The sequence below is a fragment of the Neomonachus schauinslandi genome, chromosome 1 (genome assembly GCF_002201575.2).
Source record: "Neomonachus schauinslandi chromosome 1, ASM220157v2, whole genome shotgun sequence".
Classification (NCBI taxonomy): Eukaryota; Metazoa; Chordata; class Mammalia; order Carnivora; family Phocidae; genus Neomonachus; species Neomonachus schauinslandi.
This window is the reverse complement of record NC_058403.1, coordinates 182,924,510-182,950,568: the sequence shown is the minus strand read 5'-3', so window position 1 is coordinate 182,950,568 and position 26,059 is coordinate 182,924,510. Positions and strand designations below refer to the sequence as shown.

The 26,059-nt window shown below is 42.0% G+C and overlaps 1 protein-coding gene across 1 annotated transcript in view; it reads right to left on the bottom strand.

Moving 5' to 3' along the window:
• ADAMTS9 (ADAM metallopeptidase with thrombospondin type 1 motif 9) overlaps positions 1-26,059 on the bottom strand; it is a 161,558-nt gene that overhangs the window by 36,088 nt on the left and 99,411 nt on the right. Inside the window, exons 29-30 of the mRNA XM_021694923.1 lie at positions 7,956-8,123; positions 1,069-1,242 (exon numbers count right to left, since the gene is read on the bottom strand). Of these exons, the coding sequence (XP_021550598.1) occupies positions 1,069-1,242; positions 7,956-8,123 (342 nt within the window). The remainder of the gene's footprint in view (positions 1-1,068; positions 1,243-7,955; positions 8,124-26,059) is intronic.

Below are 26,059 nucleotides of genomic sequence, written 5' to 3'. Positions count from 1 at the left end.
GAAAAAAAATAAAGTGGTATTGCTAGGAGCACTTGCGTAAACTTTTTAAAAAATGCAGTGGTAGTATCTCGGAATGGTTTGCATTTAGGATCAAGTCTTGCTCCTTCTACTTGCTGGGCGTGTGACACGGGGACAAGCGACATTGGCTCTCAGAACTCAGTTTCCTTGACTGCAAAATGGGATGATAATAATGACACCACTTTGCCTAGTGCTTCAAAAGATTAAGCGGGGGGATGAACATAAAGCTCTGAGCCAGCCACTGTTTCTCCCTGTTCTAAAAACCATTCCTGGTGGGAAATTCCTGTCTTATTATTCATATCTCTAAACCGTTGAGAGCATGTACTTTTTATTTCATTCTAATGTCAGTGGTTGCAGTTTTGCTTTCTTATACTCTTTCCCCTCTTTCTACAATGTAGTCTCTTCTGGAACCAGAGGTTCCCTCCTCCTAAAGTCTTACCTTCTCTCGCCAGACTTTTCTCCAGGGACACACAGTGTTTTCTTTAACTAAACATTAACTTGGAGAGGGAGAAAAACAGGTCTATCTATCTCTGCATTAACTGAGCTGTTTTTCAGATTCCATCATTTTTTTTTAAATGTTGGAAATGCTTCACTAATTAATCAGAGCTTCACAAGAGGGCCTGTCTTCGACTTGACAGCCAAAGTCACGAAAGGAGACACACGCAGAGCAGGTCCTACCTGGAGTATGCCTGGTGGCTCCTGGAACTAATACAGAATGACCAAGTTGGGATAGATGTATCGAAAATATGTCCTCTATCTCCCCCTCCTTTTGTGCAAGATAGCTGTATGCGTTTGGCCCAAGGCCTGATACAGTTTTTCTGGAGGCAGCCCGACTTGGAACATTCAAGAACACAGACGTAGGAACTGCATAAAAAGGAGGAGCTCTCCCACCCTGGTCGGAGCAAGCTGCTCACCGTCTTGACAGCAAACCTTCTGGGAAAGAGCCAGCCTTGTCACCGTGCTTGAAGTCATTTCAGGGTAACGGATGTGATGACTGCAAGGGGGTTAAGCGAAATGCCTGGCAGGTGCCCACTTCATGGCTCTACTTACTTCTTGCCATTCCTCGGCCCTCCACGCATAGAGAGGACACGGCGGGGCTTGGCAGACACGCTCCGACTCCGGTCTGGTGTACGGGTTGCACTCGGACTCTCTGGCTATTCTGTGTGCTCCCATCTGACAGCCCACACTTCTCCGCCGTGTGCCTTGGCCGCAGGACACAGAGCACTAAGAAGAAAGACCGTGTAAGTGGGAGCTTTGGGTCATTTGGTGGGGAGGGTGTGTGTGTGTGTGTGTGTGTGTGTGTGTGTATGTGTGTGTGGCAGGGGTGGAGAGGGTCACAGGCATGGGGAATGCACTCCTAATCCAGTGACTTTCAACACTATTACACAGCTTTCTAATTTCCAATGAAAGGGACCCAAGATAATGTCTGAAATCTGCAAACTTAACTGCCTTTTAAGGCTGGTGAGCGAGACACGTATTCGAGTCTTGGGGAATCTAACATTACCCAAACTCTTGGAGATGGAATGAGGCTGGGAGAGATCATTATGAAACATTTAATACAACCTCGAAATAAATAGTGCTGCCATGTGAAATAAAAACCCCGAATGATTTCTATCCCAGAGGACTGGAAGTTCTTGAAATTTGGAGACACAGTGCTATCGTACAAGAAGAATTTCTTGGCAGATTAAAAGTATAACCCAAGGAGAGTAAATCCCGAAAGCTTTTAGGGCCTTATAAGTAGAATTCTTTTCTCCATCGCTTCCTTTCCTTGCTCTTATTCCTGGAGACAGAGGAAAAATTTTTTTTTTTTTTAAACTACTGAATTCACAGAAGTATTAGAGCCTACTTACAACCTCAGATGAATATATGGAGAATAAAAGCTGACAAGGAAAAACCATTTCCTCAGGCAGGCATCACGTTTCCAGCCCTTGAAAAATACTGTTAATCAGGCTGAAACATTTTGTTGACCAAGTTGCAAAACACCATATTAAGTCTGCAATTAACTTTCCTTTAAATTAATTTTTTAATGGTTTCCTCATTGCTGGGTTTCATAATCTCACTTATGGGCAGGCCAAGAATTATTGTCATTATTAAGGTTTTGACAGTTAGAAACTATAGGCAACATTTGCTTGGAAAGAACAGCATATTATTACATTGAGCCATTTAAAATTGTTACCAAGTTTTTGCAATAGCTCAGCCTCCATTAATTTGTCTGGCGTTGAGAAAACAAGTTCAACATACATTACAGCCGCCGTATTTCTGAGAGGAAGTCTTAAAGAATAGAATCACAATCTTTTCAATTAGAAAGTATTCTTGACCAATTAACCTGCAGCAGGATTCATCTCGCTCTGAGGTTAATGGGAATTTACTAGCGAGAAGCACCCCCAGTGGATTCTGCTGAATATTAATTTTATTTTCATTTCAGATTTTAAGAAAAGAGTTGATACTATTTAGAGGGCATCTGGGGAAATCATATCATTTCAGATGAGTCTATGCCAGGCAGGAGCTCGAACGTTCACATCAAAGCTAGCTGAAGAGAAGGAAATTATTTTGAGGCAACATAGTTACTATTGTTTGGCTTTAATTGTATTAATTGGATTGAATGAGTTTGTGACCCAGAAGAAACCAGACTTTTAAAGTCATTATGTCCTGGGTAGAATGGGAGGGTTCCTAAAGACAAGTGATGGCCTTGTCTACAGAGAATGACCATCTAATGTTCATGGGAGCTACATGTATAATATTTCCCATTGATTACCCTGGAAATGAAATGAACTATAACTTGGGGGAGTCACTACGTGAATGACAGAAATGTTCCAACATCATCATCATTGACAACAAACACTGACAACTAAAAAACCCTTTGGCTACTTGAATTTGGGAATATATATATATACATATATATATATATATATATATGTATATATATGAATGTCTCTGGACACTCCCAGAACAGTGTATCGAAATGGAAATACAAAGAAAGACTAAGAATAATTAGGTAAACAAATTTGAGCCTGGCATAGGGCTGATATATATTCAAAATCTCACAATGTTTTAATAATCTAAAGAAAAAGGAACAAACATTAAAGACTTTCAGAGTGTGTACTATTCAAGCTCTAAGTAAATGAAACCTCTTTTTGATGTTATTGTTATTGAGTAAATTACTTATGGTTCAATGAAGGCAAGGTATTAAGAGCCCTAAGTATTCAAACATTAACCAAAAATCACTTCCTCCAGTGTTCAACAATTTCTCAAAAGGCAAATAAAGACACAGGAAGGTTCAGTGATAGAGTATGCCGTGGTGGCTTGTGATTTTTGTAATGTCAAAGCCAGCTTGGAAAGAAAGAAAGGTTTTGCCATGACTTAAGTGCACGTAGGGTCTGAGCTTTGCCCTCCCCTCTGAACACCGCATTTACAGTCATCTCTGTTCAAAATGAAGTACACTGCATCAGAGTTAGTTCTCTGAGTTTAACTTTCTTCCTGTGCTGTCGCAAGGGAGGCAACAATTTGCATACAGAGCTGGCCATGCTTGCTTGGCGAATTCTGAGAGATTTGTATGGAAAGCCCATGAATAAAACAGCATCAGAGAGACCGCTGCATGACCTTGGAGGTGGCGAGGGTGGTGGTGTGTGCACATGTGTGTGCTTAATTCTTGTTCTATTCAGTGCATCTTCTAGTTAGTGTGCAGGGGAAAAAGGCTGAGCAGTCTCTATTAATGTGTTTCCCCCTGCTGTCATTCCAGCATGGAATGTGCAGGTTTGAAAGGAGATGTTTTTAGTTCTGAACTCCTGAGCTGGGAGTTGTGTTTCATCTCTCTGTCCTCCCTACTGTGCAATGCTAGCATGCAGAACTCCCCAACTTACAGGGGGACTTCGATGCCTATTTCCACAGATAAAATGAATCTCTTTGCAACTTCCGATGTGTGGGGAATCATAATATACACTTGAAAACTGGAAAAGTATTTTACATACTTTTTTCCCAGTACTATTGCTGAAATTGTGGTGGTGATGTTATTTAGAGGAGGGACTAGCTTGAAAAATAAGTATATGAACCAGCTTGGATAAATAAGAGTCCCAATAATAATAGCAACCTTTTACTAAGCACTTACTATGTGCCAGACTCTATACTGGGGTTTCTCAACCCAATAGTTCTTTATTGCTTGGAGCTGTCCTATAGCTGCTGTAGGAAGTTTAGCAGCTTCCCTGGACTCTACCCATTTAATGCCAGCCGTATCTCCCCTCCTCTACCCACTTGTGACAACCAACACTGTCTCCAGACATTGCCAAATGTCCCAAGAGTATAAAATCACCCCTAGTTGAGAGCTGAGCTGCATGCTTAGCATTTGACAGAAGGTGTCTTTTATACTTGCTGATAAACCTTTTAGAGAGATCCTGCACAAAGATGGCAAAGAACAGAGATAATCAACTCCAGCAAAAACAAAAACATAAAGCAGTCAAAGTGAATTCTGCCCTAGGCAATGTGCCATGGCTACTCTGGATCAGAATTTGGCTTCCAGTTTTAAAATACGGTGCTAATAGGGTGCAGTCTTTTATACTACATCAGCAAGAGTGTGGGTGAGAGGCCTGTATTCAAACAATTCGACATCAGTGCTTACAGTTCAAATACAAATGAAATAATGGAGAGCACAAAGCCCTCAAGCGACTCTCTTTCTCATCACTGACTATGTGCATATGGTTTCCTTGATTTCTCAAAGGACGCAAGCTACACATTTGCCATGTTTCTGCATTAAACACTAGCAGAATACTTCAGAATCAGACACCACAACCAAGCTGTAATTGTAAGAAAACTTCTAACCAAAAATGGCTGGTGGATTCATCATGCAATTTGCCAGCTTCCCTTTTGGCATTAGCAGTGAAGAGCTTTTAAAATTTAATTATTTCCCTCAATCGAAGACACCACTGACGGCAAGCAAGGCACTACATTTTGTATCACTAAGGAAAAAAGGGCTATTTTAATTAAATCATGGCATTCCATTGGTTGTTAGATCCATTCTCAGCACAGAGGGGTTCAAGCGTGAAAAAGACATGCATCTCAGGACTGAGAAATGAATCGACCGAGTGAATTCATGGTTGACAAGTGATGATGAAGTGTTACTTTTTTTCTGATTATTTATTCTTTTTATTTCTGACCTTCATTTAAAAAAAAACATCTTTCTATAGGAATGGATTAAACAATTTTTACTCTGGAATGGTTCTGTATCATGGGACTACAGAGTCTTCACATGTATCAAACTGAATCAAGAATTTGCTGCCGATATTTGAGTTAAAATTTCATGGGTATCCCTTATCTCTTGATCAAAAGCATCTAAACAAATTGAATGTGAACGTCTAAAAAAATGTTTTAAAATTTTAATAAGGATGTTTTCCAATATAAGCTTTCCTTTAATTGGAAAAATTTCCTTGACAAACTCAAGATTTTCAAAAGATGTAGAAATGAAACATTCCACTTTAAATCTCATAGCACCAATTTTGAGGGCGAGACTATGAAGATCAACACAGCCCGATATTCTATACGTCCTATTATCTTCAGATAATCTGATGAGAAATGGAGCTAATTCTTCTTCCTACCGTGAACAGGAGATGACTAGAGTATAGTACCAGCAGAAAACAGAAGGACCAGATAGATATAAAATCTTCTAAACATTGTTGCAAATGGATAATCATTACTCTTGCTTCAATATCACTGCCTTAGGGATATTTCTGTTTACCAATGGATCATTAGTAAGCCAATAATCTTTAACCATGCAGACCGTCTTTCTCCATTAACCACTGCATCTGATTATTTTCAGGCATACTTCTACATTGCATAAATTAGATTTTGCCCATGCAGCACCTTGTCTTGCCTGCTTTTATAATTCATTTCTACAAATCAAATCAGGGCATTACAAAGCTAGCCACAGACCATTACATAACTGTGTTTACTTGCATTTTCTACAAAGTTGACTAGACTGTTTTAAGCAATCATTTTGAACAGGTGCAGTCTTTTCTAGGGAGGCATTCTGATAATCCTATTACCTTATGTTCAAAACCCCACCCCAGGGTTCAAACCTAATCATCCCAGATTTGTAAGCAATTTTAGACTTCCCAACCAGATCACAGAATACTGGACTAAAACTCACCCTGTGTTTACCAATAAAGAGTGAAAGATTCTTTTAATCGTCTCTATATTGAATAAATTGGCCTATAAAACGAGCATCATTTCCATGCTCCAAACTTAATATTCAGCGCATGATGCAAATAGATAAGTAGAGGCCAAGGAACACAAAGAAAAGCAACAGAGCATGAAAGTCTACAAGAGGACAAGCTAATTAGTGCAGTATCTTCAATAATGTTAGCTGCGGGCTTATACATGAATTGAATAGCTCCCCAAATAAAAGGGCTGGAAGTTACAGATGACAGCCGTCACTTAGACAAACCATTAAGGATGACCAATATGAAACACTGCCTTGAAATCTGATCCCTTAGGGAAGCCAGAGGAGGAACTCGCTCTGGTTGGACACTGAAGCTTTGATTGTTGAATTAAAACAGAAACAAAAACACACATGATCGTTAATGAGAGAGGCCTTGCGAAGGACAAGGCTACTCTGCTAGGGAATGATGCAGGTCATGTTTTACGTTTCTGTTAAGTGGCGTATGGCTGGGATCGGGGAGGGAGCGGCATGTGGGACAATGATGCCAGCTCAGAGCATTTGAGAAAAATTCACATTTCTAGAGGAATTTTCCATTAGTCATGTCGAAATGGAGAATTCCCAACTCCTCCCCATGTTAACACAGCTATCCAAAGCTTCTCTGAGGCTCCAGGCAATCAAGATCCAGGCTCTGAAAGAACCAAATCTCGAGCTTGCCAACCTGGAACCTACTTTCCTATTGATTCTTAGGAGCATCTGTATGATTCTCGGCTGCACAGGAGAATCACAAATTCAGTGAAAGCTCAAAGAGGCCAAAATCAACAGAGGGGAAGAGCAGCATTAAATACAGAATATATAAAACTGCACCTTATTATTTTTAAGCAAGCACCTTCAACCAAGCTGAGAGAATGTACAAGTGTAGAGTGAAGAGATCAGCTTCAAGGCTTACGTGGGAGAGACTTTGGTTCACACATCGATTGTTCAAAGGTAAACAGAAGCTTCTGAAAGTTCCTTGTTGAATACAACAGGGAAACTCTCTTACCCAGCTCCTGTCTAGATTACCAAAATGTTTAGAATTAGTGGAGTCTGACTGTAATTGGTTTCTTGGGAACTCACCCCACTTCCCCGTCCAGTAGACACATCACATTCATCCAAACAAAATATTTCTCCTGAGAACCTCTTAGATTTAAGACCTCTGAACTAAGTACTCGGCATTCATTACTGCATCAAATCCTCAGAAGAGCTATATGAAGTAGGCTCGGGAAGGTTAAACAGATCACCCAAGGTCGCCTGGCTAGAAAATGCAAGAGCACTTCTCCTTTTGTCCCCCACCTCTGTTGTCCAGAAGCAAATGAGCAGAGACATATTCACTAATACTTCGTACTGATAGCCCTTTCTTTAAGCATCTCAATTCAGACCCAATTACCACCAGGTGGTCAGAGTCAAGCTTACCGCAGTCTGAGCTAGTGGTTGTTTAAGTGATGGAGGATATTAAAAAATGCCATCAGCAAAGTACTGAAGGGCCACTCTGTGCTCGATGTCTTACACCTACATCCACTACCACTTAGAATTCACCCTCACAACCATCCTACTGTGGCATTGTGCATGGCACCAAGGGCTGAATCCACTGGCCCAAGGTCTCCCCGCTAACAAGTATGCTGACATAGTGTTCCCTTCCCCAAGCTCCCCTCTGCAAAACCAAAACTGTGCAGAGAAACACAACCGACACTCTGGTGTTGGCCATGTGGCGGAAGGTAAGAAGGAAGCAGTCGTAAGGAGAAGCATTGCTCACCTGACTCCAGGCGCCAGCCTTCCATTTGGGGCATCTTCCTCCTCTGCACTTTCTGTGCCCATTTGGCTTAGCAAGGTGTTTACAGTAATCACTTTCTAAATGGCTTCCATCCTTTGCCATGCAGTAAACATTTCGTTGCTTATGCCCTCGACCACAAGAGACAGAACACTGAAATATAAAGCAATGGCAAGGTTGTTGTTGTGTGTGTGGTTTTTTTTTTTTTTTTTTAATCACATGGACTTTGATAAAAACCTGAGTCGTGAGATGTTAAGATCGTATCTAATGCGAGCCACCATCCCCCCTTTACCAGAGCCATTCTAGGTCATATCTCAAGGTTCCGCATAGCAAGAAGGTAGCACTGGGGGGGAGAAAAAAAACCGTCCGTAGCATTATAGGAGCAATCCTGGATAGTATTTTGGGTCACTCAAGAGTGTGGGCAAATCCTGACACTTTAGGCCAAAAATAAAGCCAATGAACCAGAAATTACCACAAAATTCTGATTTTTAAGTCCTACTATAAATTCGTAAGGATTCCTGTTGCACATTTCACTTCATGCAATCTCCGATCAAGATATTTCTTTAACAATATGCCTTGTGATTCACTGATTTGGATAAAGGTGCATTTCCAAAATACAACTGTGTCCCATTTCCTAATTAAATGATTTAAAGGAACTCTTCTACCATTTTTCAGAGGATAAACTCTCATTTTCCCAGTTGGTTGGGAAGGAGGTGAAAAAGCCACGTTAGAAACTGAAAGGTAAGCTAGCAGGTAAGTCTGTGCCAATTTGGGGAGGGAGGAATTACCTTTCAACTTTGATCTGCAAGTTCACTGAACTGTTTTAAATGTGACCTTGTCTGACCACATCTAAGAAACTTGACTTTGATTTCAGATTAGGTTTCTCAGAAAGGTTTAGGAATCAAAGTGCCCATGGAGTCAGGACAAAAATTTGATATGACAGCTTCTTGTGGAACAGGCAAGAGGCTGGCCCCAGTGAGTGCACCGAGATATTCAACGTCCATTTGCCTCATTAGCGATTACAGAAGTCATTACCACTCGGATCATAAGCTTGCTGGCTCAGGTTTTCAAGACACATTATTTCCCAATATAACGTTCTTGACTTTTAGAGGGAAATGAGTTTCAGAATGAAGAACAAAATGTGAAAATGCAATGAAAACAGATTTCAAGTGTCATTTCCTTCTATTCAATATTTCTTATTTCCCTCACTAACTCTGTGATTTTGTTAACTTAAATTACCAAAGTGCCCTTTTATGCCCCATAGATAAATAGCGCCCCGTAAAACACGGAGCCGAATATTAATCCAACTGCTGTTACCAAGCATGTTCAAAGTTCTATCGTTCATAAATGTGCCAGACATCTTTCTCCAATAAGCACAAATCATTACAAACATTTCAATAGTAGCTAGTAGATGATTTTGCAAAATGTATATTAATAGGTTTAGCTGTGACTTTTTACATCAGGAAATGGAAACATTGCCAGTTGCATTTGAGCTCTATCTTATGAGAGTATTATGATTTGGAGTTGTCATTCTGGAAATCTTTTTTTTTTTTAAGAGTAATTTATTTATTTATTTGTGAGAGAGAGTGTGGGGAGGGGGCAAGGGGACAGAGGGAAAGAGACAGAAAGTCTTAAGCAGACTCTGCACCGAGAGCACGGAGCCTGACGTGAGGGAGAGCACGGAGCCTGATATGAGGCTCGATCTCATGACCCAGAGATCACAACCTGAGCCAAAACCAAGAGTCAGATGCTCAACCGACTGCGCCACCCAGGTGCCCCTGGAAATCTTAATAGAGTACACAGTGTAGAAGGAAGGAGACCAATTTAAATATTTATACCAAAACAAAAACAACCATCTTTCAACCTACAATGCTTTCATGTATATAATACCTTGGGACATAATTCTGGAAGGTTTTTAGAATGAAGCTCCTAGGGACACCTGGGTGGCTCACTGGTTAAGTGTCCATCTTCGGTTTAGGTCGTGATCACAGGGTCTTGGGATCAAGCCCCACATCAGGCTCCCTGCTTAGCAGGGAGTCTGCTTCTCCTTCTCCATCTGCCCTTATCCCCCCACTCGTGCTCTCTCTCACTCTCTCTCAAATATATAAATAAAATTAAAAAAATAATAATATAAAGCTCCTAGAAATATTCCTACAAACCAATGGTCTAAGGACTTGCATACAGAATAATCTCTACTGTTAGTGACTAATTTCAATATTCAGAAACTTTACTTTGACAGATAACAAAGGGGCATAATTTGAATTTAGGATGAATTCATTTGTTCATTCAACAAACATTTCAGTGCCTACTATATGTTTCAAAATATATGCAAAGGGCTGGGAACATAGTGATGAGCAAATCTGACTGTGCCCCGCCCTCATGGATCTTCCAGGCCAGTGAGGGAGACCAACATCAACCACATGTTGACAAAAATAAACGTGCGCTTAGTAACGGAGAGGAGTGCTCTGGGGGAAACAAGCTGCAGGGGTTGCAGGAGGGCTCCCGAGGCCAAATCATGCAGAGCTCACAGGTCCTAATCATCTATCTAGATTTGGAAAGCACTACTGAGTTTTAAATCAGGGCAAAATATGGTCTGATGTTTGCTTCAAAAATTCTACCCTGACTGCTGAGTGGACAATGGATAGGAATACAGCATGAATGGAAACAATAAAACTGCTCAGGTAGCTACTGCATTGGTCCAAGCAAGAGATGATGGTGTTTCTTTTCTTTTCTTTTTCTTTTTTTTTTTTTAGAGGAAAAGAGAAGTGGGGAGGGGCAGAGGGTAAGGGAGAGAGAATTTTAAGCAGGCTCCATGCCCAGTGCAGAATCTGATGTAGGGCTTGATCTCACAACCTTGAAACCATGACCTGAGCCAATATCAAGAGTCAGATGCTTAACCGGCTGAGCCACCCAGGTGCCCCGGTGATGGTGACTCTAAAGAGGGTGCAGAGTGCCTGGGTGGGGGAAGTTGGTGGATTTAAGACATATTCTTTTGAGGGAGAAATGGTGGATCAGCTGTGGGGTGCAGGGGAGAAGGCAGACTCAGGAAGGACTCTCAGGTTTGCAGTATGGCTAACTGGATAGTGATGACACCTACAGGGATGGGGAAACAGCACTGGGAGTCAAGGATATATTTATTTGTAGGAAACAGACTGAACTCAAAAGGTCTGTATTCATGGGTGCGAACGGGCTTAATTAGGGTGAAGAAACAGGCATACCTGGAAACAGAGGAACATGGGTGAACCTACAGCAAATCGACCCATAGGGATAGTCATTTCAATATATAAGTAGTACAAACAACCTATCCTTTAATATGAAGGTTGGGGGGAAGAGAGTTGATGGAAATGGCAATTCAGTAATCTGCCGTGGCATCAGAGGGACAGTCTAAAAGGAGGCAGCAATCTACAGAGGCAGAATTAGAAAAGGCTCAGCATTCTCACATTCATTCATGGCCAGGCACTGCTCTAAGACTGTACCTGCATTGTCTCATTTAATCATCCCAATAACCACAGAGATAGGTTCTAGGATTGGAGACAACTGGTGTTTCCAAACTGGTGTAACCACAGTGCTTTCTATATACATCTCCCCCCATGATTCCAACACAAGCGGATAGATGTCTATTGAGAACAATAACAGCACAAGGAAAACAGATCAATTATCACCATCATCACTGATAATAATTCATCCGAGAGGCACGGCTGGTGCAACCAACATCTATTGCCCGTGAAATGAAAATGGAGGAAGTAGATTCCAAATCTGATGCCTTAAAATCCAGTTATTTGGGGATTTGAATGGAACCAACTTGGAAAAAAAAAAGAATGCAATACTTCAGCATGACTCACTACACATATTATTTGCCTAAAATTAAGATCTAAAAGTGATAAGGAAATCCTCAAGGTAACTAATCATAAAAACCACTTCTCATTTCATGCTTTCTAACTTACCAGTGAAGAGAAGCAGCTGCTTGGGGGAAATTTTCATATCTAACAGGTTCATTAGTGGGTCTATTATGATTTCCTAAAGAAGTTGTTTTGATAATCAAATAAACACAGGTTGCAGCTCTTATATTCTGAGGGAAATTTCCATCTGGTCATTTCCAGCCTTTTCCAGGCACTGACTTTTGCATCAATGTGTGCCACTAAGATATGACAGCTAAATTCAGTGCATCACCTAATATGGGCTATTTAGTGGCCACATATCTGAGGGGTCTTGGTCGGTGGAATGTTTAAGTCCTTAAATGTGTAGCCGAAATAGCCTCCTAAGTTGCCCATTGGACTCTAATGTTTGTTCTTTTGGAGAAACAACCCAACCTTCTTGAGAGAATACTTTTCCCCCAGCTTTGCACAACACTCCTCAACAATGTGCTGTAATCTCTGCTTGCTACTTAGAAACATCAAGGTCAGTATCCCAAATGCCTGGGCTTTGGGGCTTTTGTTTCTGTGAGGCCATTCACAGGGGATGTTTAATGTGAAGCTTTGTTCAGCTGCTGCCTCAACACTTTCCACTAAGGTCTAAGAGCTTGAAATCCTCACACTTCAACTCATCTGGTGGACACGACACTCAAGGCGTGGGCAGCCTGCTCGTAATCTCTACTGAGGGCTTCTCTCTCTCGAGTGGTAGCCCTAGTTATGGTGAACCTCAGGGTCTGGTGTGCTGCCCCTGGCATCGGGGATGCCCTGCATCAGTCCTTTCACTTATATGGAGGGGTGTAGTCTCTCAGACATTAAGAAGCCAGCAAACCACCCCAGTGTGTCTGCCTGATAAGAAGGGCTGAGGACCTAGAAAGAATGAGACTCCTGGGTTGCCAAGGCAGCTTCGAATCTGAACATCCGTATGAAGATGGGAGAGTATCTGGTTAGGAACTAAGGAACTAAGAAGGAATAAGAAAGGGAGGGTGGAGGTCAGGGATGCACACAGAATCTGGCCAGATGGAAGCTTCTCAATGGGGCTGGGTGATGCTGGGGCTTAAAGGAAGCCACAGAGGGGCCAGGGTATAGACCAGGGCTGCCCAGTATAGCAGATGCTCGCTACATAGGGGTTAATGGATGGTCTAGGAGAATAGCTCTAGCAGAATGTCTGGCACTGTTCTGTATTTCTAGGTGATTTCCAGCTCCAAGGGATCTAGAACATATGAGACTCCATTTATGTGCCATGCGTGATGGAGGATACTATGCTGGTCAACTAGTCCATATTTCCAACCACAGGACTGTCTGCCAGCAGGTTAGGAATAAGGAAGAACTGAAAGGCCAAGAGGAAGGACATACACTGCAAGCCATTACCAAATTAAGTCAAGATTCTCCTGCTGGAAGGATTTTTGACAATCAAGTAGCTAACCATCACTCTGGGACTGGTGAGCAGATTTCAGTTTTGAGAGAGGACACTGTACTAATCCTTATTTGCCTTGCCCTTGTGATCCCGTAAAATATGAAAGTCACATCCAAATCCCTGCATTTAAAAAAAATGTTTGGTTGCATCTTTTACTAACAACAGCTCTTTCTGATTCTATTCTCATTTTGCTTTTGTTTACCAAAACATAAAGTCAAGCCTCGCCTGAAAAGCAGGCTGTCATCAAGGACGCAAGGCTTGCAGCCAAGGTTCAGGACTGCCTTTGCCAATTACGGTGATGAATGAAGTGAGTGTGCAGGAGCATCACATGATCAGGAGAGGCAAAACCAGCCAGCACACACTCTCCCCTACAAGCCAGGATGAGAGCACAAAGACATAGACTGGGGGATCAGAGCGCCCAACACGGCTCAGTGTGGGGGCTGGAAAACCACGGGGCTTGCCACCTAGGAAAAAGACAGTAGCTGCCACTCACACATGTTTATGTACTGCCTTCCACACCAGAGGCAGCCAGCAAATAATTATGGAAGTGAATGAACACATGAAACACGTAGCCATTAGAGAAGTGTACTAGAAACCAAATGTAGTGTTTTCCTAAATGTCACAAAGAAAGAACCACCCGGAATCTGACCTACAGTGTGAATGCTGAACTGATTTGGCACACATTTTTGAGATTCAAAAAGGCCACCCCAGGACCCCTCTTTCAGTTGGAACAGAACTACTGGAACTCACACCAGCTACCTTCTATTGAACCCTTACTCTGAATGAAAAACTAAGCTGAAGGACACTGGCTTCTGTCATTTAATCCCAACAGCAACCCTGTGACTTAGGTGCTATTAGGATTCCTTTTTCCAGATAAGGAGAACCAAAGAGGTGATATTACTTGCTCAGGGTCACAAAGCCAGGGAGCAGCAGAGTTAGTCTTCAAATACCATACCTCCTGGGCTCCAGAATCACCCCTTTCTTCCTTAAACTATACTGAAGAAAGGGCTTGGTTAAGAAAACAAGCTGTTTACCCCGACTTACCCAAGGCAACAACAAAAAAGCAAGGACCTCAAAGAAATGTCTCTTGAGACTATTCTAGAAGCCTCTGATGCCTCAGTGCCTCAGGAAGACAGTACCTGTACAATGTTAGTATTTCTGACTTTATTACTTTCTTCACAGCATCTTTAGGACCCTGGGAAGAAAGACACTCAGAGTACCAATATACAATCACATAAATAAAGGGCCAGATTTGCCTTTGGCTGAAGCCACACCCTGACTTTCTCCTGGCCATTTTTCAGGGTTTCTTCACCCTGTGGGGTCTGCCTGATGCCACATGGCGAATGGCGGCTTCCGTTCCCTGGTCAATGAATAGCTCTTTGCATGGTCATGAATGGAAGGCTGCGGGTTGTCGATTTGGACCTGCCAATTCACTAGGACTAATCTCTCAAATGTTTGTGCTGTAAGGCATCTCAAAGATGGCTCAGTCCATCTATTTATCTTATAAATTCAACACTAGAGAAAAGGAGACATGGCGAGCTCAGTCACACAGCAAGGAAGAAGTAAACACAGGCTTAGGATGCTGAATACCTGTACCCAGCACAGAACTGTATCCCCCTGGGGACTTGTGGCCAAGTACTGGTGTTCTTCATGTTGCTCAGGAACCATGGCTAACCAGTCACCCCGATTCTTCCCAGGTCAGTCATGCTCACAAAGAGCTAGCATGATAAACAGGGACTAGCAAGGCAGGCGTCGATTCTACCACCTCTGGCTTTGATGGATGGCAGACACCCATAGGAACAAGAGTGAGTGATAACAACCTCCCGTTCCAAGCTACCAGTGAAGAACAAATTCCAACGGGTGGGACATGCATGAGCGGCAGCACAGGAAACAAAGCTCCCTGCTTGTCTTCACCTTGCTCTAAAACACCGCAAATTAAAGGCATAGGTTTTGGAGTCCGGCACCCCTAGGTTGACACGCCGTCTGCCATTTTACTTTGGTGCCATTTGGGGCAAATTACTTAACCTCTCTCAGCTCAGATTTGTTCTCTGTAAAATGGGGACCACGGCACTGTTGACACTCAACAGAGTCACGTCACAATTAAGTGGGACACTGCATACAGTCAGAGCTCTTGGTGTTCCGGCCGAACAGTGTAAAAATCATTACACATTCCCTAACACCACTACTACTATTTCTATTCAGCAGAGTCTTTTAGAATATCTCCCAACACGTGGATAGAAAGGGGAGAGTTTTTTTAAAAATCCAGGTCAACTAATGGAGTCTCTGAGATGAGCATTCTCACATAGACGTTTGCTGAGTGAAGGAGGGACTTGGGCAAAAATCTCACCCATGTGAACAGGGGAAGAGCTTTCCTTTGCAAAGGTCCCAAAGCAATCCACACAGCAGACATCAATGTGGAGAACTCCTCCTGTAGTAGTGCCCTTTTCACTCTTTTCAACTATTTCTTATTAATACGGTCTCCCTGGCCACAGAAGACAGGAAGACGAGTAAGAAAAAGAAAGACCCCACATCCGAATGCCACGTCTTTTTCCTACTCCACCGTTTCCTGCTCACACGTATTATCTCAAGAACTACTTATGTTTCTCATTTGCTTCTTGGGAGGTTAGTCCTTGAATGTCCCGAAACACAGCCTCCACACCAGTGACCACCATTACCAAACAGCCGCGCCCTCCCTTCCCGGCTCTGCTGAGCTCCGCCTTGGCAGTGGTCACAGTCCTTTGTGACCTGCTGGGTGTGAGCACAGTGAGGGCTTCTCACAACACAAGAATGGCTCCGGACGGGGGGGCGTCGGGGGACCAGAATGACTGGGGCGGGAGAGAGAGCTCTGCCAGCAAACAAGGGCTGTGACTTCAGGGCGTAAAGCCAATGTTGACAGGTCTGCCTGATGGCTGTTTCTGGCCAGGACCACCATGGCACTTATTACCATGAAAAGGAGCTGAGAAAGCAGGAGATTGGCAGGGAACCCCAGGGAAGAAAGCAGATGCGGGAGTCACGGTCATCCCAGCCGGATGGGGCGTTAGGCCACCCTTCCATCCCCACCGCCCCCATCACCGACAGACAGCCTCTGCAATACTACAAAGGTCGAAGACTATGGGAGAAAAGGCACTAAGAGTCACATGTCAGAGCTTGGAGCATGCTGGAAGGCTGCTGTCAATACGACAGCCAAGTAGGTGGCCCTGCATATGCCCCGCACGGGGGATGGCAGGGTCATGCCAATACGGGGACACAGTAGGAAGGGCTCATGCCCTCCGCCTCCCCATCTGCCCCAAGAATGATGAGGCACAGGGCTCTGCAGCTACCCCCTCCCTACCTCATAATGAAACAACTTCATATGAGAGGAGGGGACATGACTATTCACATTAAATAGAACAGCATATGAAATTCACTATGCAAGTTGCGAAATCCAAATTGAGGTTCTTTTTGTTCTGCAAGAATATTAAATATTACGATGCTTCTCCCCATCGAGACAAAAACCAAAAACCAAGACAATCTGCAAGAGCAACACCCAGTGAATTTTATCACAGCCATATCCACTGGTGCCCCCTGGAAACCGAGGCATAGTACATCACCTGGCCCTGTGGTCCCTAACATGCCCTCTGATTCCCCATTTTCAAGCACACTGACTATTTTAATTCTTTATAACCTGACTTCAGCAGAATAATGATATTGGCATCTTTCAGGTGAAGATGGTACAAGGACCCACCCTTTGTGCTTGCCACGGGATTGTTCATGAAGGCAGTCTGGAAGACGGGGGGATAGTGGGTGAGATATTTGTGCCAGGATCCTTATTCTCAGCTATTGCAAAGGTGAGTGACGAAGTATCTGAGTAATTGGTGGAAGAGCTATGGTTGAGGGATGGGTGACCAGAACTTCTTGGCACTCTGAAGGTAGACCATGACTGAGGCAGCCTGGAAATGTCATTCTGCTAGGAGATGACAATGTTTGGGGACACCCCCTCATGACTTACACTAGTGTCACAGACGTTCAGAAACAGACCTGGGAAGCTGGAGTCACCTTTGGGAATGCCTCCGTAGAGAAGCAATCCATGCGGGTTCTCTCTGGACTTTCATCTATCCAACTGATGTCCAGCCCTTAAACCTCTTCCTCTTCCCAAACAACTAGTCTATCTGCCTTTCAGTCATTGAAAAGACACCAGGACAAAGTTCACACAATGCCTCTTCCAGTCTTGCTTTCTCTGTATAACTGGACCTTCCTCCATTGGTTTGGTGTGAAAGGAACATCTTTACATGCCAACATGTCAAACATCTTACACTGAAAAATTTACAACTTTTTTGGGAGGAAGTAGTTTATGTAATTAGTTTGCTTTTGGGTGGATATGAATACTACTCAAAAACTGAGATGTGCATTCACATCTGAGTCTGTATCCAGAGAAATATATCTCAGCAGAAGGGAAAAAGCTTATCTTAACCATTATTGAATTAGATGCTCATCCTCCAACTTTGCATTGCTCTATTGGGAGTTCAGATAGGACCAAGTTGCTGTCAAGACGCACTATTCGTCCTTGTGGCTTTTCTTGTCTTCCCTTCCTACTTACCATTTGGTAAAGAAATAGCTCAAAATGCCATTATGAAAGGATGAGATGAGAAATAAAACCAGCTAAAATGTAAATGGTTAGAACATGAAAGACTTGGCATTAGAAGGGGCTAAAATTAGGTTGATGGTTATATGTGAATTTAAATTATCCCTACACTATTCTGAGATCTACTCAAATGGAAACTCAAGGGTTGGGGCAGAAGAAGGTCGTAGTTATGAATTTGGTTTTGGAATCATTCAGACCGGGTTTGACTAGTACTATCTCTTCTTTTGTGATTCTACGCAAAATGCTTAACCACGGCAAACCTCTCTTTCCAATTCTGCTCAACAGAGGCATGAAATGATGGTGAATAAGCATCTCAAACTTAACATGTCCAAAGCATAAGCCCTGGTCCTCCTCCACAAACCCCTCCTTCTTATAGTCAGTCCTCTTCATTTCAGTCAATGGAAACTCCATCTTTCCGCTTATTCTGTGCGTAACATTTGGAGTCATTCCCACTCCTCTCTTTCTCTCACACCCCATATCCCAACTCTCAGCTAATCCTTAGGTACTTCTTTAAAAATACATCAGAATCCCACCAATTCTCACCACTTCCACTGTGAACATCTGACCCACTCACTCATGGTCTTCTCCCATCTGACTCATTGCAGTGGTGTTTCCTAATGGTCTCCCTGTTTCTACCTTTGTGCTTCCCATAGTTTCCTCTAAATTCAGAAGCCAGAGTCAGTCTTTTAAAACAAATGCATGCTCCTACTCAACTTTCCTCCTCACAATGGCTTCCTACCTCATTGTGTGTAAGCAAAAATCCTTCCAATAGCCTGACCCTTCCTTCCCTATCCCATGATTTACCCCCATGTTCCTCTCCCTCAGTTTCACCTCTAATTTTATATCCTACCATCCACCCCCTCTAATTCAGCCAAACTGGCCTCCTTGCTATTGCTAAGATGTGCCTGGCATACTCCTGTCTCTGGGTCTTAACCCAGAATACTCTTCTCGATATCCACATGGCTTGCTTTTGTATTTTCCTGTATCTCTGTTCGAATGTCACCTTCTTAATGGAGACTTCCCTGACTTCCTTAAATGTACAGTTCCCATCCCATCCCCTCTTCCATGCTTTTTTTTTTTAAATTCCTTTTCTCTAAGAAATTTTGTCCACTGCTGTAACCCCAGTGGCAAGAGTAGTGACTGGCTTACAGAAAACATTCAAATACTTATGGAATACCCAAGTCAATGCATGAATGAGTGAATGAATAGCATCTCAAAGAACCTAGAGCCACTTATCTCACAAGAATTTTTAAGGATTGGGGCGCCTGGGTGGCTCAGTTGGTTAAGCGACTGCCTTCGGCTCAGGTCATGATCCTGGAGTCCCGGGATCGAGTCCCGCATCGGGCTCCCTGCTCGGCAGGGAGTCTGCTTCTCCCTCTCCCACTCCCCCTGCTTGTGTTCCCCCTCTCGCTGTGTCTTTCTCTGTCAAATAAATAAATAAAATCTTTAAAAAAAAAAAGAATTTTTAAGGATTAAGTAAGCATCCTGCACAATGCTCAGTTCATTGTAGGGACCAAATAACTATTGTTCTTTCCTATCTCCTGTGTCTTTTCAGTCCAAAACTGGCTAAGTACTCTTGTGGTTAAATATTTAATTCATAATTACAGAACTAAATACTGCACAGGGGACACCTAAAAGGAAGGTTATCTGAGGATGTAATATAAGGCAAATTGACAGCAAATGACAGAAGCTAGGAACTCGGAATACTATTCTGCCCTGCAAAGGCAAGACTATTGTTGAAAGTTGGCTCTAAGCCATTGAGACCATCCTATACCCTGTGTGACTTTGAGCCATGTAATGTGGTTTCTCCCCCCCACAAAGATGTCACCCTAGAATGATACTTTTTCCCAGATGGAAAAATGTAAATATATGGACTGAAAATAGACTATGAAGAAATGTATGGACATGAATGGGTTCTACACAGGTTGGGTATTTTCTATCTCTATTCTGGCTGGAAACATCTAAAAGCAAAAAACTGAAGACTCTCACTGCTGTTCCAAAACAGTGTGTCTCAGTTTGATCCTGATTTTTTATTTTTTTACTTTCATTTAAGAAAAGGCTCTCAAAGTATAGGATATCCAGAGCTGCAAAACTAATATCAAGCCTGAGATTTTGTAACTGTAGAGTGAATTTGATTCATTGCCACCATCCTGTACACTCTCTACAAACAAGCCACCACAAGCCTATCAAGTGGGGTAATTTTTACCCAAGTATTAGGATCAGGTTGTGTCGAGAAAGGCCTAGTTTTCTTAGTCCAGCAGACTTTTCCTTAAAAATGGAGCAATTGTCATCACACTAGGGTGCGGTATGATGGGGGAAGCTAGGTCTTTTCAGAGCACTGGTTGGGGAATCCTGGGTGACCAAGCCGAATTTCTGGGTTCCTTTAAAATTATTTAAAACCAAGTGAATCATTAAAATTGTCCTGTTTAAAAGTACAAATATGCAGCTACCTCCCACTTCGATAAGTAAAATAAACAAAACCAGGAACCTGGCTGAAAACCCTTGGAAAACACTCAGATACTAAGGACTCAGCTTTAGTGGCTTTTAAAAAGCAGAGAACTAAACTGGTTTCCACTTGTTTCTTTCATGTGTCACAAATCAAAATCGGTATTTCTAGACATTTTGAAAGCCCTACTGGAGAGGGAGTGGGAAAGCATGGAGCTTGGGGGTCAGTCAGGTCTGGCTTCAAGAATTTCTGACCATATGATGCTGGGAAACTTATTGCCTTCTGACAGCTCAGTTTTCCTACCTGCATAATGGACATAACAAGGTCGATTTTGCAAAGATTTTATGAGGGTTAGCAATAATGCATACAAAGCCTCAGGCCCAGGGTTTGGCTCGCCGAAATGTTCAGTAAATGGGGGTCTTTGCTATTATTTCTCCACGTCCAGTCAAATTATATAATTATAATTAGGCTTATAATTCAGGCTATAATTAGATAAAAGGCAAAAATCAATTTCTAATTTTAAAGTGCTTTTTATATAGCTAGTCCATTGGAAATTTAAGGTTCCAGTTAATTCCGGAAGGTGGCACTCATTTGCCTTATGGAGAACCATCTCTTCTAAACTGGGCACCAGTGTACTTACCTTCTAATAACATTTTCTTTGGTCTCCCATCAAAAAAACTTTAAACATTGTGGGACAAATCCGATATTTCATTAGCACTTAGGTCCTACCATAAAATTTCTGAGGTTGATGACAGTGTCTTGGGGTTATTTTGCTTGCCTTTTCTCTACTGATAGGTTTCTCTGGTCCAAGAGCTTTGGAGTCACCACTAGTGTTTATGGGTCATTGTTAGTGACCTTTTGGAAAGAGAAGTATTGAGATTGATTTTCATTCTAGGGCCAGGAAATGCAGCATCTCAAATGTTCTCTAACCCACCCTTCCCAGAGCTAAGCCTGCTATTCTGAGGGCATATATGTGTGTGCACTGTGGAGGTTGCAGTTGGTAAATATATAGCACTTGCCTCCTGCTAAAGCAGGAAAGATTTGCCAACTGGGAAAGGGAAGGTATGGAGAGGTAGAGCTTCAGAAACTTTCCTCCTCAGAAATTCATGTACTGAAAAGCCAATTTAATGCCACATGTCTGGAGAAACTGATCACCTACGTATGACTTCCTCTTAAGGATTAAAAAAAAAAAAGTGGGAAATAATTGAGAGAATTGATGGTGAAAACCTGGCGATCTCTACAACATAACAGTTTATCTTCCCAGAAAGGAGAAAGGAACAATTTTATAACCTTAAAGAATTCTCTGACTTAAAAAATTTTTTAAATGGGAATTTGGTATCAAACACATTTAGGAAATACTGCAGACTATACCCACCTAATGCCCATTAGAGTATGGAAAGAAAAGTTCTGCTGTAAGAAATCCATAGAACTACAGGGAGGAGGTGATGTGACCCCCCCCAGGGGATGTGGCAATGTTCAAAGACATTTTTGGTTATTACAACCAAGGGGATATACTACTGGCATCCAGTGGGTAGAGGTTAAGGTTGCTGTTAAACATCACACAAGGCACAGACAAGCCCCCCCAACAAAGAATTACCTGGTCTCAAATGTCAACAGTGCTGAGACTGGGATATCCTGATTCATACCTATTTACAACCCATGAAATACTTTCTGTACCACTGCCTTAGTCTCCAATCAAAAACACAGTCTGCTACTTCCCAGATAAAATGCAAACTAGGAATTCATCCTGCCTTTAAAAAGTATCCAAAAGAAAAACCTAAATATTCAACTCTGACACCAATTCCTCGATCTAGCTGGACCATTACATATGCACAAATTCTATCATGGATGAGGGAAACACGGACTGCTTGGAAACGTAAAGCTAAAAGCAACAAATACATATAACTTATCAGGGCTATCAGAACAATCCAAATATATGAACATGTTGGAGTAGCCCTTGTTTTCTTAGAAACACCCATTCTCATTGATGCCTTTCTTTCCAAAGTTGGTCACTCCAGCTGAACTTGCCACGCAGAATGTCTCTGGATTACATTGGACACATTTGTACACATTTATAACAACCCCCTTCTCCCCCCTCCAGAAAAAGGGTGAGTGACACTGCTTGTGGGTTTGCAAATTCAGTCCAGTAAGGCAACTTTGAGATCTCATACTTTCAGCTCAGCCTTGAAAATCTTTGACTGACCTTGATGGCTTCCTGGAATCCAACATAATATTTAATGGGAAATTCAACTCTCCAGAGAGAATTGTTTTCTGATAGCTAAACAGTATCATTCCACGGGGCTTGCAACTGTGACCTCAACTTTGACTTTTGATTAGGAGTCCTCCCTCTCCTCACCAGATGTCTCTTCAGGCTTCCTCAAGCTTGGCACTATTTCAACATTTTGGGTGAGATAATTCTTTGTTATTAGGGGCTACGCTGTGCATTGTAGGATGCTTATTGACATCCCTGGCTTCCATCCATTGGAATTCAGTAGCACCCCTAACCTATTTGTGACATTTTTCCCCAGAAATTGCCTAATGTGCACTGGGGGGTAAAAATCACCCCCAGTTGAAAACCACAGAGTTATCCTAAGGTTTTCAGAAAGTCCAACAAGCTCTCAAAACTGAATTGATTTTAACTTACTTGTTGGGGTGGGGCCAGAGAGGCTTTTTTTGGTGGATGGAAGTGGTAAAGGGCCTGCTGAACATCCATCCAAGATGATCAAGGTCTCAGACTAAAAGGGTTGGGAAGTCCTGGTCTCTAGAGAACGTGACACGTACAACGTGAACCCGATCCCCACACACAGCAATGAAGACCTCAACGACAATGAACAAACGTGCTCTTCGGCACAGCACCTCCTCCCTGACATCATGCCCCTGGCCTGCCACCGCTAAGGGGTTCCCGGATATTTCACAACTGATGACGAGGCGACCAATGAGAAGGAAATCATGATTTCACCAAAAAAAGTTCAAATTGCAATGAAATATGTGAGTTGGTTGGTTGAAGGCTTTTTATTAGATGCCAGGAATATAACACACATTTTTTAAAAAAAGAAAAGAAAACCTCTTAGTTTTCAAAGGAATCCGGGCTTTACTGGGGAGCAGTAGATTAAAAAAAAAAAGGTGAGTCTGCATACAGCCAAGTATTTACTGGAATTTACTGGCAAGGCTTGCAATGAAAGCCTGGGTTTCCCTGGGGAGAGGGGAGGAAAAAAACCCCACATCATTCCCAGGGGTCTTTCATTTTAGCTGCATGGGTGGGAGGGGGCTGAGGGAGGAAGGGAGATGGGAACAAGGAGAAGAGAAAGTCATGGGAAAGAAGCCAATGAAAAACTAGGAAAGATTCTGTTTTTGCTGAGCCCTGGCTGCAGCCCTCACTTTTATTATGATGTGATAGTATAAATCTGAGATTGAAAACAGCTTCCTAAAATATGTCAGAATTTTTAAAGTCCCGAAATAAATCCAGACCTACTCTTCACTTCCTTTGAAGTTAAATACACACTCTGAACCTATTTATGTTTCTTTAAGAAATTTTAACAATAACTTATTTTGAAATATATCAAACCTACAGAAAAACTGCAAGATCATCACAAAGAACTCCCTTATCCAGGTTTTCCAGTTGCCAACATTTTACCACACTTGCTCATTCCTCCCTCCCTATATAATAATGGTGTATATGTATATATGAGTGGCTTGTAGACATAAGGTCCCATCATCTCCAAAACTCTACTTTTCCCAAATCAAGGACACTCTTCTACATAAATACCATACAACTCTCCAGGTCAGGAAGTCACTATTGATTCACCACCAACATCTGATCCTCTGTGTTTCTTTTTAAATATTCCCTCATACAGGTTAGCACTTTATATCCATATTTCTAGGCCAATGCAATCAGGATTTCAGCTCCTGAGTAGCTGGGCCCATTCATTCATTCATCTTAATATTGTTTATTCTATGCCCACTTTGAGTAAAGGCAACAAGCTTAAACAGTGGGCCTGTTCAGCCCAAAGGAGATTAAGGTTTGGGGCAATTAAATAAGTGATTTGGTTAATAGGTTTTCACTTGAAATGTGGTGACTCTATTTCTTCCTTTGTTTTAGCTAAGAAGAAGAAAGCAAACCCACTGTTTTTTCCATTATATTTTCCCTCTCTTTATCTCACACAGTTCCCAAACCATAGCCAAGTCTTATCCTTCACCTGCCATGTGGATGGAGGAATACGTGGTTGGGACAATGAAGGCTGAAGAAAGGAACAGAACCCAAAGTGGTGGACTGTCCTACCAATGGGAACAGAGAAGATGCAGCATTGCCCAAAGAAGAGCTTAGTTTTAGCTCAAGAAACAGTTTGGAAGACATCTCAATGCATTTGATGGGTTTTATTTCAGCCAGAGAGCTTTTAGGGTGAACTCACTTTTTAATAAATTTTAATGTCATTATTCACTTGTAGGGCAGCAGGTTATATTCTACAGCAAACCTTATCACCACAAACATCTGCAGATCCCCTAACCGGCTTCGACAAAATCTGACCTATTGTCCCGATTATCTACAGATCCACTGAACAAAAAACAAACAAACAAACAAAAAACTTAGATTTATTACCCCAGGTTATTTCATTTCTCTTTGTATATTAAAACATCACACATACCACCCAATGAGTGTCTATTAAATATGGGATGCTTTTTTTCTCAAAATCTCCTAAAAAACCTAAATTTTGCTCTTTACTTGGTTTTAATTTTAAGAGAAACAATTTTTTTCATATTCATCCCTTCGGAGCTCTGAGCAAACCTATTAATGGCTCAGGAATTCCAGAATGTTTCAAATAGTTACAATTTGGGAGAGCAGAAAATCTTAAATTTCCTCTTTCCACCAAGGTTGCATTTTACCACTTCATCAACTGAAGAGTAAAATGAAGGGATTATATCTTGGGTAAAACTTGGGGCTTGAAAGTCAGAAAGTCCCAGGTTCGAAGCCTAACTCAGCCCCTTCTCAACAGTGTGACCTAGACCCAACTAGTTAACTTCTCTGATGGTGCTAACTTCATCAAGTAGAGAGGATTAAATTAGACATTATGGGTGAATTGCTTTGTATAATTCCTAGCAAGAAGTGAATGCTCCAAAATGTAAGTGATTGTTATAATTTAAAAAATCAAAGCCCTCCCAATAATCATGGAAAGAATTACATTGTGCAAAATTAAGTGAAGGAAAAAAAACCAGCTCTTTTTTGGATAACTGAAGCTATCAGTTCATCCACTTTCTGAGATACTGAGAATTATTTTACTTATTTCCCATTTCAGTGTACAGCCAACCTGAGCGTGAACGTAACAAATTAATGAGTGCTTTTAAAAAAGAGACCACCGGAATGGTTTAGAGTTTAATTCAGATGTCACCCTAAAGGGAAAAATAACACCAACAACAACTATCTGGCCACTGGAAAAGGGAACTGATGACATCATCATTTGATCTGCAGCCAATGTTGTTGCATACATTTTAATTTCAAGGGGGTGTCAGTGTGGGGCATGAATGTGAATAAATCCGTAAGAGCTTTCTTAACACTGAGGAGGCTAAGTTTTGCCAAGCTAAATGATGAGAATCACAGTGATGGAGGGGACATTGCCTCAACCCTGATTCTTCTGAAGTGTCTTTCAAACAGAGCCCCTTAAAGCTGATCTCCTCAACCTTTACCTACAGGGCTCAGTGAAT